The 20506-nt window shown below is 42.3% G+C and overlaps 1 protein-coding gene and 1 long non-coding RNA gene across 12 annotated transcripts in view; both read left to right on the top strand.

The window, feature by feature from the left end:
* The window catches only part of LAMB4 (laminin subunit beta 4), a 111749-nt gene extending 107481 nt beyond the window's left edge, over nucleotides 1-4268 (top strand). For all 11 annotated transcript variants that reach the window (XM_070264324.1, XM_070264319.1, XM_070264323.1 and 8 more), the window contains one exon: nucleotides 2276-4268. In XM_070264324.1, coding sequence (XP_070120425.1) covers nucleotides 2276-2415 — 140 coding nt within the window. In that variant the 3' untranslated portion in view covers nucleotides 2416-4268. The remainder of the gene's footprint in view (nucleotides 1-2275) is intronic.
* Nucleotides 4269-17506: 13238 nt separating this feature from the next.
* On the top strand, nucleotides 17507-20401 carry LOC138923874 (uncharacterized). Its single transcript, XR_011438100.1, has 2 exons — nucleotides 17507-17622; nucleotides 20152-20401. It is a non-coding gene; the product is annotated as an uncharacterized lncRNA (long non-coding RNA).
* The last annotated feature ends 105 nt before the right edge of the window (nucleotides 20402-20506 follow it).

Below are 20506 nucleotides of genomic sequence, written 5' to 3'. Positions count from 1 at the left end.
AGGCGGCTGGCAGGTCTGCCAGGGGCCAGGCTTGGCTAAGATGCTGGACCTCTCTCTACCGGGTCTTTCACCCCAGGCTGCTTTACAGCATGCTTGTTTCAGGGTTCCATGAGAATGAGCACAGAAGCTGCGAGACTCTTGAGGTCCTGCAACATCATTTCTTCTGCTTTCTGTTGGTTAAAACAACTTGCAGGGGCCGGCCCGTGACCAAGTGGTTAAGTTTGCGCTCTCTGCTTTGGAGGCCCAGGGTTTTGCTGGTTCAGATCCTGGGTACAGGCATGGCACTGCTCATCAAGCCACGCTGAGGTGGCGTCCCACATAGCACAACCAGAATGACCTACAATTAGAATATACAACTATGTACTGGGAGGCTTTGGGGAGAAGAAGAGAAAAAGAGAGGAAAAAAACCCAACAACAACTTGCAAAGCCAGACCTGGTTTACAGGGAGAGGTAAATAGACTTGACTTCTTGATGGGAGGAAGTGCAAAAAATGCATAGGAATTAAGGGAATCGACTAAGGGTGCGGAGGTACTGGGTGACCCACAGCAGTGAGAAGGCGTTAGCCTCCCTGGGCCCGCAGGAGCAGGGGGAAGCAAGAGCGGGGATGCTGTGGAGTAGCTCTGGGAATGCCGGAGCGGAAGGGAAGAGGCCACCTTGCAGGAGCTGGAGTTGAGGGACGTAAGAACTGCCAGAAGCCTGCTGCTCAGCGGGGCGGGAGTCTGCTTGCTCTTCCCACCCTCTGATCGCTTCTCGGAACTGTCCAGTGGCCACGTGTGAATGAAAGCCAGAGGTCAAGGGAGCCAGGTGATGTCATCCGGAAAGCCTAGCTTTCCAGGACACAGAGCAAGATGGAGAATGGGTCTGGTGGAGCAAGTGAAAAGTAGCCAGTGCAATCTTGTGAACTTACATGGTAGAAACACAGGGGTCTTTTTTTCTTTTTTTCTTTTAGTGCAAATACACTTCCAATACTGAAGCCCCTTTTCAATCCCAAAGGAGCTAAAATGGAAAGTTTCTGGTGACAGAATGATCACCACCTTCCAGAGCAGCCTCTTTAGTCTTTGAACAGCTGTGACCTCTAGAAAGTTCTTTACATTCAGACAAAATCTTCCTTTGTGGAGATTTCACCTGCTGGTTTCATTCTATTTTCTCAGGATGACAAAAAACACATTTACTCTGCTTTTCTGGCCCTCAAATACTTGAAAATAGCTATAGCACATGCCCTGAATCTTTTTTCTCTATCTCAAACATCACCAGTTAATTTAACTTTTCTTCTTTTTTTTTGTTTTGAGGAAGATTAGCCCTGAGCTAACATCCGCCGCCAATCCTCCTCTTTTTGCTGAGGAAGACGGGCCCTGAGCTAACTTCTGTGCCCATCTTCCTCTATTTTACATGTGAGACACCTGCCACAGTATGGCTTAATAAGCACTATGTAGGTCCGCACCCAAGATTCGAATCAGCGAACCCCAGGCTGGGAAAGCGGAGTGCGTAAACTTAACCGCTACACCACCAGGCTGGCCCTAATTCAACTTTTGTTCATAGGATAGTTTCAAATTTCCTCAGCGATCTGTTTCCTTCTTCTAAAGACTTACTACATGCTAGTTTGACAATTACCCCAAACCGACTGAGTATCCAGGTGTGATCTGACCAAGCGAAGTAGAACATTTACCTTCCTTCTTTTAGAAGTTCCACTTCTACCTAAGGTCAGTTTCGTTTCTAAAGTCTACATCACACCGTTAACTGTAGCTCTCTGTACCTCTTCGGTCCACTACTCTATGCGCTCCTTGCTAGGGTTTAATATAATTCTCAGATATTTGTTGAATGAAGAATGGATAAATGAGTGGATACATAGATGGATGGATGGATGGATGGACAAGAGTAAAAGGCATCACTGTGCTTTTACTGTTCAGGGACTTCAGTATCAACAAGAGAGAATGAAGAAATGAAAATGTCAGTCCTTTTAAGCAATTCCCCAAATCCAATCAAGGCTTGTCATCTGTCTTTCATGTCTAATGAATTCTGACTAGATTTAAACTCACATTGGTAAATGCCTTTAGATATAAAATATATTTTAGACAAAAATATCAGTTTGTCTACTCTGATTTATGTGAAACCCTTGAGAAGTCAGGTGAAAATAAATGTTTTATCTATTGAATCAAAACACGAAACTAACTACACCTTTAAGAGACACATAAATCCCTGTGTTTGGTATAACATGGGTATCCAGGAGGAATCTATCCAACGGAAATATATCATTTACTTCATTTTCTTCTTTCAGATTTAGAAAAGAAGATCCAAGATTTGAATCTAAGTAGACAAGAAAAAGCTGATCAACTGAAACAGTTGGAAGATCAAGTCATTGCCATTAAAAATGAAATTGTTGAGCAAGAAAATAAATATGCTACCTGCTATAGTTAGGCAGAGTTAGAGTGCAAAATCACCTCTTCCTTCTTTTCTGGCTTCTGATGAGCGGACCTGGGGAGCTGTGCGGGACTTGGGAAGCACTAATGGTCAGCCTCTTCTGCCTCCTTCCCCGAGGTCTCTCCTTGCTGTAGATCTGCCCAGTGTGGCTGGGAGTGGAACTGGGCCAAGGAAAGGCCACTTTATTTGGAAGAGAACGGGGAGTAAAGAGATTGTCTCTGGTTTCAGAAACCTTTCCTCTTGCCTTCCTTTCCTTTCATCACCTAAAAATAATTAGTTACATATGACAAGTACAAATCTAAGTTAGTATTCTATATACTAATACTCATTTCAGTCAAATAAACCTAAACATTAAATAAGTTGCGAGCAGCTGGGGAGGGGAGAAATGGGAAGTTACTAATCGATGGGCATAAAGTTCCAGTTAAGCAAGATGAATAAGTTCTAGAGATCTATCCAACATTGTTCCTACTGCCAACAGTACTATACTGTGTCCTGAAAATTGTGTTAAGAGGGTAGATCTCATATTAAATGTTCTTACCACAGTAAAATAAATATATAAATTTAAATGAATTAAACTAAAGTAAATAAATATCTCATACTAGGATGGAATAAGTATGGATGGAATGCACTAGATTGTTCTATATTTTATTTTTATTTGGATTCACTTTATCTGTAAAACTATTCTATTTGGAATGGAATGCATACAATTCAGAATGTAACTTGTTTTTACGCCCACTTTCCTGTGTGTTGATGCTCCCAACCAAAGGATTCTGTTTTTCCCAAATGGCACTACTTTTCATAATTTGTCTGCGGGCTGTTTTGCTGTAAAATCTGCTACTTATTTTTAAAAGACTAGCAGTTGTGTTGTTGTTGTTGATTTCAAGATGTCTTATTTCATCCTGAAATTGTCTTATTTCAAGGTGGTCTATGATTTCACAGTAATTTTTGTTGCATGTATGATATGTAATAGAGCACATTGCTTCTGTTGGTGACAGCTATCCATCAGAGGGGTTTTAAGGGAATTTGGCCCCACGTTTTCAAATAAGAAATAATATACATCAACATTGATGTATGAAGGAGGAAAAGCAGCTGGAGCCATGTCTCTTAAGGACTGACTCTAAAAATGGATTTAAAAATTCAACAAAGAGGCTTTAGGGTTACACATAAATATGAAATTTCTTAAAATGTAGGTTAATAAGGAAAAGTGCAGTTTCCCTGGAGATCCTGAAGAACAGAATGAAACTTTTCCATGGGAAGAACCACCCAGAAATCTCTCTTGAAATATGATTGTAATGCTGCACATATCCAGCACTTAAGACTTTTGGAAACCTCCACCAACAAATGGCACACAGAAAGAACCAGAGAGTCGAAAAATATAGCTGTCACGAAATCTAAGTTGTTTACTGCATCGTAGAGCGTGGAACGCCCTTCAGCTTTTGCACCAGGATGCTGACTTTCAACTCTGTACAAATGATAGGCTTAATTTTACAAGCATGGTTATCTGTTTGCAATAGCAGCAGTCGATTGTTCCACCTTTTCAGTGCCCAGAGACTATACAAGTAACAGGCCAGAGAGTGTGGACAGGGTCAAAGAGGAAAGAGTTTCTGTCCTCTGACTGGGAGGCTGTTGAGTTCTGGAGAAAGAGAAAATTCCCAAGCCATGAGGAAAGCACAGTAATCTGGGGAATCGAGAACAAGATAAACCCATCATGTCTGTGGGCCTCCAGGGGCCGCAGTTGGATGAGGTTAGGAAGTATTTGATGGACTTTGGAAACATTGCAATTAAAACTGGTTTTGCTTTCTAAACTTTGGTGTTGAGAATAATAAACTTTGGTTATCTTTTTAAAAATGTACATGTGTGAAAATCTCATTCCTCAGTAATGTCAGATAAGTCATCCTAACTTCTATTACTTGCTCCATCAGTTGTTCAAGATGTAAAGGCAAAGATTCAGTGAAATCATCTCTCTTACACATTGCCAAGTAATTTGACAGTGTGTAACAAGATCTATCTTAAGACCAGCTGAACCTGTATATTAAGAAAATCTTAAATTCAGGGGGAAAAGCTTTGTGAATAATTCATTGCAACACTACTTATGTTAAAATTACAAAGAATCCAAATAACCAACAATAAAAAGCCAATTAAATATTTTACCATTCTGATTTCTTGGCTGCAAACACTGAAAACCAACTATAGTTTATTAAGCAGGAAAGGAATTTACTGAAAGAATATCTGATAGCACATAAAATGGAAGAAATGGGTGGAGAAAATGTAACCAAGGACAGCTAAGCATCTGGCGATATATCCAAGCTCACACTTCAGTAAACTCAGGTTAGGGTGCTGGCCTGCTCACGCTCTCCATCATCCTGTTAACTTCCAACTGTCTCTCCATCTTGTGTCACTCTCTCATGACTCAACATCCCTGTAGAAACATCCAATTGGCTGAGCCTCTTCATGTGCCCTGGCTGCCAGGGAGTGAGAGGAGAGGATGCCTGCCCGCTCTGGTCTTGGTAGTGGGAGGGGGTTTTGGCTTCATGTATCTTTTGAATCTACCAAAGGAGGAAGGATTTTGAGGCCAGGCATCAACAAATTACAAATTTCCATTATAGTTCACCTCTTAGACTCTTAATATCAAAATACATTTTTATCCCATTTTTTTCTTCTAAAGACAAACAAATGTTCCCACCAAGATAATGGTCCATTCACTCAGCCATCTGAAAGTGCATCCGCCTCGTCTTCAAGGGAACCAGCCCACAGTCCCATCGCTCCCGGAGTGCATCCAGCTCTAAGGCTCTGGTCTCCAGCTGTGCTCTCTTCCTTTTCCACCTCTGTTACAATTCTGCCCTGATGTACTGCAACTTGTAATCAAAATGATAAAGTCTGCCACCAACATACACCAAGGATAGGATAGTGGAGGAAAGAAGGGAGATAAAAAGGAAATTAAGTACATCTTATAATAAAAAAATATAAGTACATACAAAACGTTGCATGTTGAGAAACACAGATGGAGGTTGCAGACTTCATCTCCCTAACTACTCAAGAGGTTATAGTGGGAGGTACGATCTTCTTTCTTTACTCATCCCATGCTCCCTCTCTCTTCAGTAAGCATCTCTTTCCCGGGTAGAATGACCCAAACCTTCTTTCCTGATGGTTCTGAGCCTTTGGAGGTCCTGCACGTGCAGGGGCAGAGAGCTCCTACATTACATCTTTCCCTGGGACGTGGCAGGACTGGATTGTCCAGATTCCGGTCTCACCCCTCCCTGCTGCCGCTGTGTACCAGCAGCTTTATCACCCTTTAAGAATCAAGAGCAATCACCCCAGAAAAAATTATAATTCCCTGCCCCTTTTTTGGCCTGTTTATCCTTTATCATGAGGAGCCTGACACAGCTGGGTATTGGTATGTATACCAATTCAGTGGAACGACTCTTGTGTCATCCAGTAAAAACATACTTCCTTAGAGACCAGAGTGCAAAGTCATAGGCATGGAAGCAAGTTTTGCCTGTGAATCAATTGGATACAACTGTGAGCAGGGCCACATCTATTTCCCCTCCTGGTTTTAGATCCACGTATTCTGCCCATAGGATGCTCCGTCAGCTTTCATGGTAGAAGGCACGCCTCTGCCTCCCATCTAAGAAAGATAATTTGATGTGAGTAGCCAAAAAAATTAATTAATTAAAATAAATTAAAGTACATAAAGCATGTATACACGATAGTCAACTGAAATTATGGTTAGAAGATACATTTTAATTCTCCATATAAAAAACTTACATGCATCCACATGCACGTATTTCCTTTGTCTCTGTTACAATTATTCTAATGGTTTCCTAAATTTGAATTGAGGGAACACTACATCTACTTAGCACTGGGAGATCTGTTGAGGCATGTGAGGGACCAACACAGAGAAGTCTGGACTGAATTCTGAGCATCTCAGGGCGGCGGTTGGGTGAAGGCAGGAGTTAGAGAGCTAAGGTTCAGACTGAGAGTCGTGACCAGGCCTGTGGAGACTGAGATGGGCAAGATTCAATGACGGGGGCAGGTAGACAGGATTTAAGACACTGAATATGGAAGAAAGAGCAAGACAGTGGACAGTAGTCACACACAATGTGGGTCCGCCAGTGAGCGTGAGGAAACTCTGTTACCAGAGGCCAGGCAGAGACATTTGCAACCCAGCTGGTCACATCAGAAAATCACTGTGATGATCAGGAAACAAGTGACTATGAGATAGCTGGTATGGTCCATTAAGGAAATGATTCTGTATCTTCTCCTAAATTAGAACCGATCCCATGTGAAGGGCAGCTGAGGGCCAGTAGTTGAGTGCAATTAGCCAAATCACCAAGGGGTCAAAAAGAAAGCAAACTGAAGGTAGATCCTGGCAAGAACAAATGAGTCTGATGGGGCACAGGCTAGAAGTCACTGTCTAGTATCCATTCTCCCCCCTTCTTTCTCTTGGTCATAGATTCCTCCACGTTTTAATCTGGCACATGGCTGCCTACTTAGAGAGACTATTTCTCAACCTTCCTTGCAAGTCACTGTGACCATGTGACTAAATTCTGGCCAAGAGGAGATTAGTGAGCATGTTGTGTGCATCTTTATGGGCACAACCTTAAAAGGAAGCTGTTTGCCCTCTGTGGTAGGCAGAATAATGGCCCCCAAAAGAAGTCCACGTCTTAATCTCCGTAACCGGTGCATATGTTTTACGGCAAAGAGAAAGCAAGGTTACAGATGGAAATAAGGTACTAATCAGCTGACCTTGAGCTGGGGCAATCAGCCTAGATTGCCCAGGTGGGCCCAATGTCATCATAACAGTCCTTAAAAGTGGAAGAAGGCGGCAGAAGGGAGAGTCAAAGAGACATCAGCACGGGAAGGACTTGGCCTGACATTGCTGGGTTTGAAGATGGAGGGAGAGGATCATGGAGCAACGAATGTAAGTGGTCCTAGAAGCTGGGAAAACAAGAGAAGGGGTTATCTTCCACTGCTTCCAGAAAAGAACATAACCGTGCAACACGGTGCTTTTGGCCCAGTGAGAGCTGTGTTGGACTTCTAACCTACAGAACTGTAAGATAAAGTTGTGTTGTTTTAATTAACTATGTTTGTGGTAGTTGGTTACGGAATAGGAAACACACCGTCCATTTGTTTTTCCCCCTTTAACTGGGACAGAATATGGTGAAGTAACTATGACCATGTAGATGCAGATAATAGTAGTGAAACAAGATAGAAAAACCTAGATCCCTGGTTGACTGTACCAGTCAGGGTCCCAGGATATGAGGACATGAGCTGGGACGGTTTAATAAGGGACCTATTTACAAAGATGCACACAGGGTAGAGGAAAGCCACAAAGGAAAGTGCAGCATCCCAGAGCCAGCACTAGACAAGGGGTCTTTCTCACCCTTGGCCAGGGGTGAGGAGAGAGAGTGACAACTGTAAATTGAAGACAGACTGTGTGGGAGGATCACTTAACAGGAGCTCTGATCTTGGTCAAGGGATGCAGCCCGCTGTGACAAACTTGCAGAGGATCTTGGGGCATTGACACCCTGGTGTCACTCTCCTCATCCTGTCCAATCTCTTGTTAGTGCTCCCCATTAGCTAAATCAAGGGACCAGGTTGATGTTCCTATGTAGATCAGTCTCCTGGGGCATAGAGGAGGGGCAAGTTGGATCAGGAGAGGCACAATGACCTCATGGATTAAAGCTGCCTGTGCTCGACTCCCCTGGACTACATGCCAGCTTGAACTTGCACAAGATGGAAAAGCAAAGGTCTCCCATTTATGTCACTATGATTTTGGTCTCTGTTAAAGCAGCTGAACCAACATCCTCATCAATATCTCTAGGGCGCTAAGGGGACTCCAAACCCCCTCCAGACTGCTACAGCAGTCCCCTCTCTGCCCCGCATCATGAGGACAAGGGACCAAGGGTCAGATGATAAGTGCAAATCCTGGTTTGTCCCCTACATGACCTTAGGCAATTCACAGCCTCTGAATCTCATGTTCTCATTTCCTTCTGCTGTAAAATGCTAATTAATGTACCTGGTGCACCTCCCAGGATTACCAAGCCAATTCATGAGGAAGGGCTTTGAGAAGAGTGAGATACAGCTGAAATCCTTCAAGACAGCCTTGTTATCACATCATGTGTGTTACATCTGCATTTCCCCTCTGCGCCATCAGTTCCATAGCGTTGGCCTCCTTGAAATCCCGATTGCTATCTATCCACCAAACCTAACCTTTCCTTAAGGAAACCCTCATTGGGAGGCGTCTCTCTCTAGCCTAGCTCAAAGCCATTTCTCTGAAGTTCGCTTATGTTGCCAGTTGATTAATATCCCTTATCTGTCTAACCAGATAGTAAGTTCCATGAGGACATAGAGCATGTGTTCAGCCACTTCTAAGTCCTTCATAGAACTTAGCACAGCGTGGAACACTCTATTCGTTCACTTACATATTAGTTCCATAAATTGACTCCAAATTGTTGCAAGTCAGGCAGTCCTCCGACCATCCCTGAATTAAAATTTTTCAACTGTAATACAAAACCAGCTCACTATATGGTTCAGCCCCTCTCAAAATGTAATTGGGAACAATTCAAATCTTTACCTCAATATTTAGAGGAAAAATTGTCCAGTGGGAACAGAATACACGCATAAGGCAAAAGAAATCCTTTTCCCCATCACACCCACTCTCAATAACTAACACACTCTAAAGCGGCTAATGGAAATCCTCTGCTCTCTCTGGAAACTCCTCCCCTGCTAGAAACTTCCCCACACCACGCTCACACGACTCTTCATTTTCTTGGGCTTTCTCCTCTCTCCTCTCAAATCTAGTCTCTGCCCTCTGCACTTGCTCACTCTCGCTTTTCCTCTGCCATGGATGTTTGTTTACAAGACTGTAGATATTTTCCTGGTCATGCGACCATAAGTCAGGGTGAGCCACTCCCAAGTGAAGGTCATGGCCTCACAGACGTGCAACATCTACACTTCCCAAGCAGAGCTCACTGAGCCAAAGTGGGAGAGGCTTTCCTTTTCCTTCAATTAGGCTCTGTCTACAAAAAGCGATTGCATAAAACATTAAAGGACACATTTGAAAACACATTTTTATATACAAATATAAACGTTTATGTATTTATATTTAAGATTTATGCAAGGTCTATATAAATGCAACTGTAATTTGTCAATTTCTCAATAATCCTTAGCCATTGAACAAATTAGTTTAATCAAACCTTGCAGTATTCAAACCCCAGCACATACATCCCCCCCTCTTCCTCCTCCCTTGCTCAACCCCACCCCACAAGAGGCTTGAAGAGAACTTTTTTGCATTCACTTTATGCTTCTAACTAAAAGTTCTTTCCCACTTCTGATTCTGGTGCCTTAGAAAAGTGAAGGAATTTGGTGACCAAAGTTTCCACAGGCTTTTTCCATTATGAGGTTTGAGGCTTTTAGCAACAGAGCCTCCTGCTTAGAATTTGCCAGAAGTCAGTCTCCCTGTCTGTTCTTTCACCTTTCCTGCCCTCAGCTGCTTCTCTCCGCTTGAGAGACCAAAAAAAGGAGCATTTTTTTCTCTTCTTCCAACATAAAGCAGCTGAAGCAGAACTTTTCTTAACACCTGCTCATCCATCAGCACCTCGCTTTTCTCTTCTGAGGACAACTTGAACCTACATGTAATCTTAGCTTTACTCATTAAATGCTGTGAGTGGTCATTCTAGAACACTCTTCCTGACCTGCCTCTGATTCAGCCCGCCAACCGAACGAACTTTGCTACACAAAGCAAGCTTACCACAATCTATATCAAACACATTAGTCAGAACACAGGGTTTTTGAACCGAGATGTGTCTTCTTCATGTTCATATAAATTGATTTTTAACAGTCAAGTGTTTGATTCATAGCGATAGCCAACATAGTTCCACACACAACCATAGTTCTCTTTGATGACAAACACCCAAAGAGTGGGGACCAGTGGCTGGCTGCATTTTATCTTATACTCACTAGGGGCTAATAGACTAAGTATACTGCATTTCAGAGCTCTCTCTAGTCATCCCAACAGGACACCACGATTCAAATCTAATCTTCAGTACTGGGACTTCCTCACAGGGAAGACTTTGAAATATTTAGCCCCACAAAACATTCACAGGAAAAACACTTAAATCTACTAGTTGGAGATATTGCCTCTGATGGGGAAAGATTTAAAATAACTGTGTCAGGAAAGTTCTAGATACAGCTGGATAAATGCTTAGAGACACTAGCTGCAGGCACATCAGGAACTCTTACATTATACGCTCCCTCATACTGCCTCTCTTTCAGATAAGAGGTTTAAGAAACCCATAATGCAGGAGATTTAAAGAATTTCTTAGTCCCATCCCCTGGTTTTCTGAAGAATATTAACGTTAACTTAGCCAGGATCACACAGCTGGTTGGCAGATATGCCAATGCCGGTGTAATGGGAAATATATCCTGTGATGATGCTCATTGCACCCTCCCTTTCAAGACAACTCGCTCTTTGAACTAAGGCTCTATTAAATGGACCATCAAATATAGCAGAACATTTTCTTAAAATTGACTAACCTATTTCTTTACATAAATGGCATGTCTTAGGAGTTAAATACTTTTAACGTGTTAATATTTCACAGAAAGTAATTCTACTTAAAACAATGTCCAAAGTAGCTAAACAAATAGAAACGCTTTATCCTTAATGTTAGTGAACAAAAATGTATAATTTGGGGGGGTTAGTTTTGAGACTAGCCAACTAAGTGAGCACATAGTTGTCCTTATTAAACACATTCAAGAGAATTGTTTTCAGTCCTCAAAACTTCCCATGTAGCTTTTAAAAATAGGACTAACAGTATTACCTATAAATAAGGTAGGTGAAATTTTAGATACTAAGCCCTATTATATCTCAAATTTATTACAATATATATTCAACAAAATTCATTTGATTATGTAAGAAAAGAAAATGAACCTTACTGCTAAAGGAGCTCCTTCATTGGGAGCATTACTTCTATATGATATAGAACCAGTTTCTAGGACTCTCTAATAACCAAACAGCTATCCAGATTATTACCAGTGTTAAAGTGAATATCGAACTAATCCAAGTTTTTTTCTTGGTTTTCAGTTAATTGAGTCTATTAAAGGTATCACCATACTGTGAACTTTCTAGAAAGGAGCAGAAATGGGCATTAAATGGAGCCTGAAAATCTAACAACCCAATGAGTGTTTGAGGATTCCAGAGATTCGTATCATGGGAAGAAGCTCAAAGCTTGGAAAAGCTGTATAAACATCCCATATCTAAAGATAAACACTTGGGGATCTTTATGGCATTCAGGTTTAGCTTTGTGTTGGCCATACTGCCTTATGACTCATCTAGAAAAGGCAAAATATGAATGGAAAAGATTAAATATTCAGGATTAAGAGAACAATTGTTTTCATTTCAAAAGAGGAAGTCTAACATTTCTTACAATGTAAAAAAAGTCAATCTATTTAGACATGATTAATGTTTTTTATTATAATTTTTCCTCTTTAAAATCCCTGTTCTGTTCTTCAACTCTTCAGCCCACCATCATACAGCAGATATATAGAAATGCACATGCTAAATTTTCTCCTTAACAAACTCAATTTTCTTTCAACCCAGTTTGTCGAGGCGGGCTGGGGGTGGGGGGCAACTCTAATATACACACAATTTGAAAGACTTAAACATTTACATAAACACATTTCTTTGTAAGAAAAGAAAATCAACCTTCAGCTGTGAACACAGCTTACCATATTTTGATGAGAACATAGGAGAAGAAGTGGTTAACAAAAACGAATCGTGACTCCTATAAGACTGCATTCAAACCCAAATAGATAGTAACACTTCTACTCAACCCAAACTCAAGTTCCATCAAGTACCAGCATCTTTTAAGGGATAGTAGCAAGCTTGATTTGGTTTTCCCCAGTTTTGGCTGACCAGAAGACAGACCCTTTTCTTGGGGATGTGAATGTTGCCCCACCTCTCCATCTAGGTTGCAGACTATATTAAAGTGAACTTCACTTCTAAATATAGGTCACTTGTGAGATTGCAACCATAGGAAAATGTTTTAACTTTGAAATAATTTTTAGAACAAGGTCTATACATGTTATTATGGAAAAAATCGTAAAGGGAAAAAAGCTATCATTTAATATTTTGGGCTGTATATACAGACAATTCCTGGGCAGCCCCTGTTGCTAATTCCTCAAGGAATATAATATACATATAGTGTACATGTTTTTCATAATTGGAGCCTACTGTTCCCCCAATTATATCATAGAAATAGGCCTCATATTTTTAGGCAACTGCTTAGTATTTCATTACAAGAGTCTAACATAATTACTTACCTAAATCCCCATTGGTGATTTAGATTATAAATCTTGTTATGCACAATAGTGTCAACATCTTTATAGGCATAATTTGGCACATTTTCCCAGAGTCAAAATTATGTATATTTTAATTTTGAATATATTTCGGATTGCCCTCCAGAAAGGCACAATTTTACCTTTCCAGTCATCACTTTTATGCTAGTGCGCTCATGAACTTCATTAGAGATGAGGTGATAAGACATGGGGATTTGACTTACCACTATATCAATGCCCCCTTGCAGCTTCTCACACGATTGTGAAAGTGCGGGTGCCTCTTGTAATCCTCAAGTAGATTACACCCTCCTCCTTACAGTACAGAGCAGTCGCTGAGCAAGTTTATGTTAATGCTGGATGTATTTGCTCATACTTCTTGTATCTAAATCATAGCAGACTGTTCACATTTTTATTTTTCCCACAGAATAAAATGAAACGTGGTATACGACTTTTGTTAAAAGTATCAGTGTGTGTCAGGTATGACTCATTCTGGCTAAAGAATTACCTGTGAATGATCTCTCCCCAGAAAGAACAACGGGCATAGTTCCAGGCATTTATTGAATGAATGCATTCAACAATTACCTGATGAGCTCTGTGCTCAGTGCTGGGGAAATTAAGACGCTGTCAAGGCATCTCAATTTAGCACCCACAAAAAATATATTCATACACTAACCATCTATTTGGTGAATATTCATTGCATACTTACAATGTGCTCTGCACCATGCTAGTATGGGGGATACAGCAGTGAGTGCAAGAGGCAGGGCGCCTGGCCTCATGCATGGCGCATCTGTTCTAGAACAATCTAGAAGACCTCCAATAGGTGTATGTCCGAGTATTGTACCTGGGCAGTGGAATTGAGAAGGTTACACACACGAAGTATCATCAGAGGTGGACTTTGAACATAAGTAAAAGCTGGCTTGGTGGAGGAGAGGAAGGCGGCATTCCAGGCAGAAGGTACTGGATGAGCCAAAAAAACAGGGTTTGAGTTTTGAGAAGGGTGAGGCTATCAAGATAGAGCTTGGTGGGGTGGGACGCTGATAGACTGAGGACACAGAGATGAGAGAGATTATACAGGGGCCAGATTTCAAAGAGCCTGAACTTTGTACTTGTTTCTCAGATAAGGAAACTGAAGCACACAGAAATGTGACTTACATGGTCCCAGTGTGAGAGCCTTGTCATGTCATTCAGTAAATCCACTAGTGACGAGACATGATGACTTTTAATTCCATAAGTCTTTGAATCTACATTTCATAGTAAGAACTCAGACTTAGTCAATATTTATAGTACGCTTTATTCAAAGCATCACAAACATTTATACTTCAAAAAAGATTTTGGTTAGATTTTTTTTTTGTCTTTAATTATACCAGTGGTAAACAAATACATTCTCCTTGTTAAGAGGAAGTTAAAATTATATATAAGGCAAGAGTCCCCTTTAACCCCATTCCAAACACGATCTTTGTACTTTCCCTCAAATTACCCACCCCTATCCATTTGCCATGCTGCCTTCTAGAACTTTATCATTGTCTATTTACGTGTGTGTGTATATTTATAGAAATAGACAACCGTAACATTCTTCCTTTGTCTTAGACTTTAGCCCTTGTTGACCTTTGCCAATAGCGTACACATTTAGTCCTCCCAAAATGTAGAATATATCCTGTTGGTATATAGCAGAGCTTGGTGCATGGTAAATGCTCAAGAAATGTTAAAGAGTAAGACGTATGTTGCTGCGAAGGCTTAAGGTACTAAATTGGGTAGACAGGAGGAGTGGCCAAAGGTCAGCCAAATAGTGGTGATTATTGCCCCCTGGATTAGAATGTCCTCTGGGTACATGGCTGAACTGTCACCTCCATATTCCATGACTTCCACAGAAACCATTTAGTCCTAGAGGTTAATAGCAACATTTCATCAGCCATCTTGAAAAGAGCAGACACATCCCACAACTTCTTTGTCTGGCAAACAGCCCAATAGGTGAAACGGCACCTAATCCTGGAGTGAGACCTAGTGCTGACTTGTTTCTGATGCGATAAAAACGCAGCCACTCGGCTCCGGGTGGGCTGGCCTTCGTAAATCTGATTAGCAGCCTTGGCAGCAGCAAGCGGGGCAGCCGTGATGAAATAAATGCTCTTTCCAGAAGAGCAGGCTTGTGCTTTCAGAGGAACTGCAGTTGTAGAGTTAATGCTGCTAGAAGGCCAAGGGCATTACGGTCGGAGGAGATGAGGCAAGACTGCTACTATTTGAGAGAGGGGACGGTTTTTACTCGCATTTCTATCCCTTCTGAAATGTGCTCATTATCAAAGATCTCATCTTCCCAGGGTCAAAATACAGGATTGAGAATTAGGATCCACTCCCAGTTCACGCCACGAATAGCAGGGGAGCGTTTACCTTGCTAATTAAATCTAGTTTCCTGGATCACCCTAGGTAATAATTAACAACCCAGAACTATGAGATAGGTTTGTAGCAAGAGAATAGATTGTCACTTCAAGCCTCTGGTACAAAGAGATTGCCTGAATCTTACTAGGTTCAAAACATGGGTTAAATAAGCACTTTTTCATTCACTCAGCATTTCCTAAGGACCTACTGTGTGCCAGGCATGAGACCAGGAACTCATGGGGAGATGTGGAAAGGACTTCAGGGGCTCACTGGGAGCTGAACTTGACCTTTCAAATGGAGAAAGATAGAATCTGGATCAAAAAGCAGAGTAAAGGAAGATATAAAACATTATTGGAATAAAGGAAGTCCTTTTTTCTTTTCTGGCTATTACTGAATTTCAGCATCCTCATACAGCAGGGGGAAGTAACACCATTGGCCGAAATGAAATTTTCAAAATAACCTTTAAAGTATAATTTTAGGTGGATTGCTCTAAGAGATGAACTCAGTTTAATTAAGACAATTTTTTCTAAAACTTAAGTATCAACCACTGAGCGTTAGCTGCCTGCTGAGTTTGATGTTAGCGATTTGCAATAAACATGATGAATCACTTACATGTGAAGGTAGAGATAGAACATGCCAGCAAAATGAAACTTGGGCTCATGAATACCATTCAAGTCTTAAGGTGTTTAACTGACTACATTTAAGTTAATCCTGCTATGAATCTGATAAAAAAATTTTGAAGAGCTTTCCTAAGGCTCTCTAGTCTTACCTCAGACATTAATCTCTCTCCTACCCATATTTAAAAGGCCAGGTTAACAACCAGATGCTAAAATCCATAAACAAAGAATAAATAGTGAATTTGCCCCATTTAGAGTGTTTCTATGACACTCCTGTTAAATATAGGTTAGAACTTAAAAAGGTTCGGAATTCAAGGGTGTAGATGGGTAAAGAGAAAGTGCCCCCATCTCCCTCTGGATCTAAAGAGTCATCCCGCCACCTTTCTGGGAGGTGGAATGCAATGGCTTTTCAACCTCGCAGAAAGCCTGTAAAGAGCTCGAATGAGGCCTTCTTACACCTATTTTAGTGACTATTTTAAAACATTCAAGTATAGACTTGGGTGCTCATTTGTGACACTTTTTTTAAGATATTTAAGAATAGAGAGATGGCCATTTTTAAGACATTACATGTTGATAAAGATCTGCCTGAAGGGATAAACTAGGTTATGTTGCAGTTTAAAAAAAAAAAAGTCCCAAATCTCAGGCTAAAAACAACAAAGGTTTATAACTCTTTCATGCTGCATATCCAGAAAAATTTATTGGCTAACGTAATGTGGTCTGACTTCAGGCATAGCTGGATCAAGATACTCCAAGGAGGTCCTTAAGGATCTGCCCTCTTGCCTCCCTCAGTTCCCTTTTCCACTGTGTTGGCTCCTGTCTCAAGCAGCCTCTACCACTTTCAGGCTGACATCCATAGAACTCCAAGTTCAGGGGGAAGAGAGGTTTTCTAGCTCGCCCATGATAAATCCCAACAATTCCCACAAAAATCTCAGAAGTCACTCTAACTGGCAAATGCCAGTTGCATACCTATCCCTCAATCCATTACTGGGAAGAAGGGGATGGAAACACACAGACGCGCCTGGAGCCCGTGGGGGGATTAGCCCCATCCAAATTATGTGGGCTGAAAATGCAAAAGGACTCGTCCCCTCAAAAAAACTCGAGGTGCCGTGACCAGACGAAGGGAGGTTAATGCAAGCCCACACAGCAGTTTCTATTGTGTGGTCCGAGACTGACAGTGCCATGACTCCCCGCCTCATTCAGGCCATGATGGTTTCCTGATTATAGAGGGTGACAGTAACGACCCCTCGGTGCTCCCTTATTGGTTATAAGGAAAGGTTATTCAATTTTAGTTATTCGTCCAATAAGTAGATATTGAATGTGTACAATACACCAGAAACTCTGCCACCTGATGGGAATACGAATTCCAATAAAATAGTCTCTGCCTTCAAAGCGCTCCTGGGGGGCAAGGACATTTAACCCCAAATAGTACTACCTATTATAAAAAAGGTATGTGGAAAGTGCTGTGTGACATTTGTCCTGAACTTTACTGACCATTGAACTTACTTTTCTAGATCAATCCTGAGTCTCGCAAAGTACACTAAAATCTTTTCAAAACAGCAAAAATCCAGTATTGTGCTTGAGAACAATGTTATGTAAACAGCCAGGTTTTAGGACCTAAAGATCAAAGTCTAGAATGTAACGTCCTTGTTGTTCCACTGTCAATCCAGGATTTAAAATGAGACACATAAGTGGCATTGTAAGACTGTGTGAAGGTGACCTTGAAAGCAGCTCTGGGTTTTCTCAAACAAAAATAATAAATGCCTCAGGGAGATCGCTGTCACACAGTCTGAGATGGAACAGCCAACCATTTGCAATTCCGTCTGCCATTCAAAACACTGCAGAACTCTCCGGTAAAGACTGCCTGATGCTGAAGTACATGGTAAGTACAGGTGGGGGATGAGAGGGTCGCATCAGCAGGGGCGAAGCCTCGATGGCCTTTTCTAACAAAAGTGGTTCATTCCTTCCAAACTTGCAACATCTTTAGAAATCAGGAAGTTATGTGAAATATAACAGAGAGGAAGAATTTGTTTGTGAGTGAATTTGGAAGTATTCCCAAAATGAACTCAAGTCTGGTGAGATTTCTTTTTCTCTTTGGAAATTTGTGAGGTAGAAAGTAGACATTTAAGATTTAAGAAAGTTTCTCAAACACGGAGACCAGTCTTTATTTAGTTTCATTCAAGAAACATTTATTGAGCACCACAGCGTACCCCATGTCACATTAGGCAATGTTTATGCACAAATGAATGTTACACAGCACTTGTCCTTGTCCCACTGTCTATTGGGGGAGGTGAGGGCACAAACAGATAGTCACAGCATTCTGTCATTTACGCGGTAACAGGTTTTTACGAGGTGCTGTGGAGAGCCCTCACGTGGAAGAGGAGGCTTCAAAGATGCCTGGTAGTTCACTAAGCTGATGAAGTCAAGGAGGGCCCATGTAGCAGAGAGAAAGAAATGAAGGTATACAAAGCATGTCATTTCAGGAAGTTCACATGGGCAGAAGGAAGCCGCTGAAGCCTTCTGAACAAGGGAGGGACACGATCAAAGTTGTGCCTCTGAAAAATCCTTCTGGCAGTGTTACAGAGAATTGGGCTGGAGAAAGGAAGAGTTTGGAGGGAGGAACACCAGCCAGGGGGCTCCTGTGGGCATTCAGACCAGACATGAGAGACTGAACTAAGAAAGGGCAATGAGGCTGGAGCAATGGGGACGTGATGAGTAGTTGCTAGTAAAGTAGAAGTGACAGGCACTAGTGATGGGGTGAGAAGTGTCCAGCATGACTCCCAGCTAGGCTGGATTCATGGGCATGTGATCTGTGCACTCACAAGGCCTCTCCGCTTAGAAGGGTCCCAGGCTTAGTTTCATGCTCTATGGCCACCATCTTGAAATTGTGACTTTTTGAACAAGGGGCCCCACATGCTAATCATATAGCCAGCCCTGTTCCCAGGTTTCCGTCTTGAGCTGAGGGGTAGATCATGGTGCCAATAACAGAAATTAGAAACAGAAGAACACATTTTGTTCTACGAGGGGTGAGTGGAGAGATGAGTTCAGTTTTGCAACTCATAGGTCATCAAAGTCAAGAGATTCAAGAGGCTGTAGAAATGGATGTACATCCCAAGCAAGGTACAGGCTAGAGTTACAGATGTGGGGAGTACCAACGCCTGGTTGCAGATGAACGAGTGTAGAGGGAAAAGAAGCTGGAGACAGCCTTCTGGAGCATCAATGTTTAAGGGATCAGAGAAGGGGAAGAGACATGCAAGAGGGGGACTCAGCATTCTGTGGGAAAATTTTGGAGGGAACTGTGTCCTGGAAGCCAAGGAAAAAGGGGTCCCAAGAAGAGGGGAGTGAGCATGTGAAACATATGCCACAAAGAGATCAAATAGGGAAAACCTCCATTGCATTTGGCAGTTAGAGGGTCAGGTGGTAACGACTGAGAACAATGGCGGAGATGGAAGTCATATTATAACGAGATGAAGGAAAAACTAGGAGGAAACAAAGTAAGTGCAGACTATCCTTTCAAGAACCTGGGCTACGGAGTCAAAAGAAGGAAGAGGAGAGCAGAGGGTGTGTAGAATAAAGGCAGGTTTTGGTTTTTTCCCTTAAAGTAGGGGAATGGCAGAGGTTTGTGTGTCGACAGCATTGCTCCCAGGAGGACGCTGACCAGGGACAGTGATAACTGCCAGGTGGGAGGGAGGGTTCAGCTCCTGGGAGAGCAGAGGCCGGACTCAGGAAAGAGGCAGAATCCAGGGATGCTTGCAATCTGTATGGACAAACAACTCCAAGAAGCAACTTTGGCTCCAGATATTGAAAGCTCCACTGGGGGAAAAGACATTTGCCTCTAAAAATTTTTCTTTTAGTTAAGCTCTGAAGACCTTTCATTGGAATATGAGACCCTCACACCAGCACCTTTCTCAGGGCCGCCCAGGCAGCACTGCGGACCCTGAGCCTCAGTTAGAGGCACCATCCCCGGGCTGCAGCAGAGCAAGTGCTGATCTGGTGAATAATTAATGCACCAGCAAGACCTGAGGCTCCTGCCTCCCTCAGCGGGAAGGATGTTTATAAACTCATAAAGCAGCTTACTCTATGCTCTAATGATTAAACTTCCCTGGGCCCGACTTCATCGCAGCTAAGTTAAAAACTGACCAACTGGCCACTTAAACCCTTCTCCCTGGGGGTGATTAATTAGAAATCAAGCAAAACCTGACCAGACTAACAACTAACTCCAGTCCCCTTGTTTGGAGCACTTCTGCCCAGAGCAGGACTAAAGGAAGCCCCAGCTTTGACCCCACCCATTGCAAAGGCAGCAGAATTGGGCTAATTCACAGAAAGAGTGGCAGAGTCCCACCACCTGCCTCTCTTCCCTCTCCAACCCCCAGGAGATGGGTGAGCTCATATTTACCCCTTATCTAACCAGACAGGTCCACACAGCGCTGTTTGAGACCCTTCTGGAGCGGCCCTCTCGCCCACCTCACCAGTTGTACACCTGGAAGTCCCTCCCTAAAATTGCCCAGGTTGTACTTTGTGGAGATTGTGCAGAAGTGCGTCTCATGGGAGACCTCCGGCTTCGGGACTGAGTCACCTTTGTCACAGAGATGGGAAAAGGCGTCACTAACAATAGTGTCGTTCGAGAAATTACCTGAATTAGGGCCATCTTCTGGATTTAGGTAAGAAGGAGATTTTTAAAAACAGAATTAGAGGGGTAGTTCAGTGCCGTGGCCGCCTGCGTGGCAGGGACTCGAGACAGGTCCTGAATAAACGTGGGCGCAAAA

This window comes from Equus caballus, chromosome 4 (genome assembly GCF_041296265.1).
Source record: "Equus caballus isolate H_3958 breed thoroughbred chromosome 4, TB-T2T, whole genome shotgun sequence".
Lineage (NCBI taxonomy): Eukaryota > Metazoa > Chordata > Mammalia > Perissodactyla > Equidae > Equus > Equus caballus.
The sequence above is the reverse complement of the archived record's forward strand: the minus strand, read 5'-3'. Positions and strand labels throughout refer to the sequence as shown.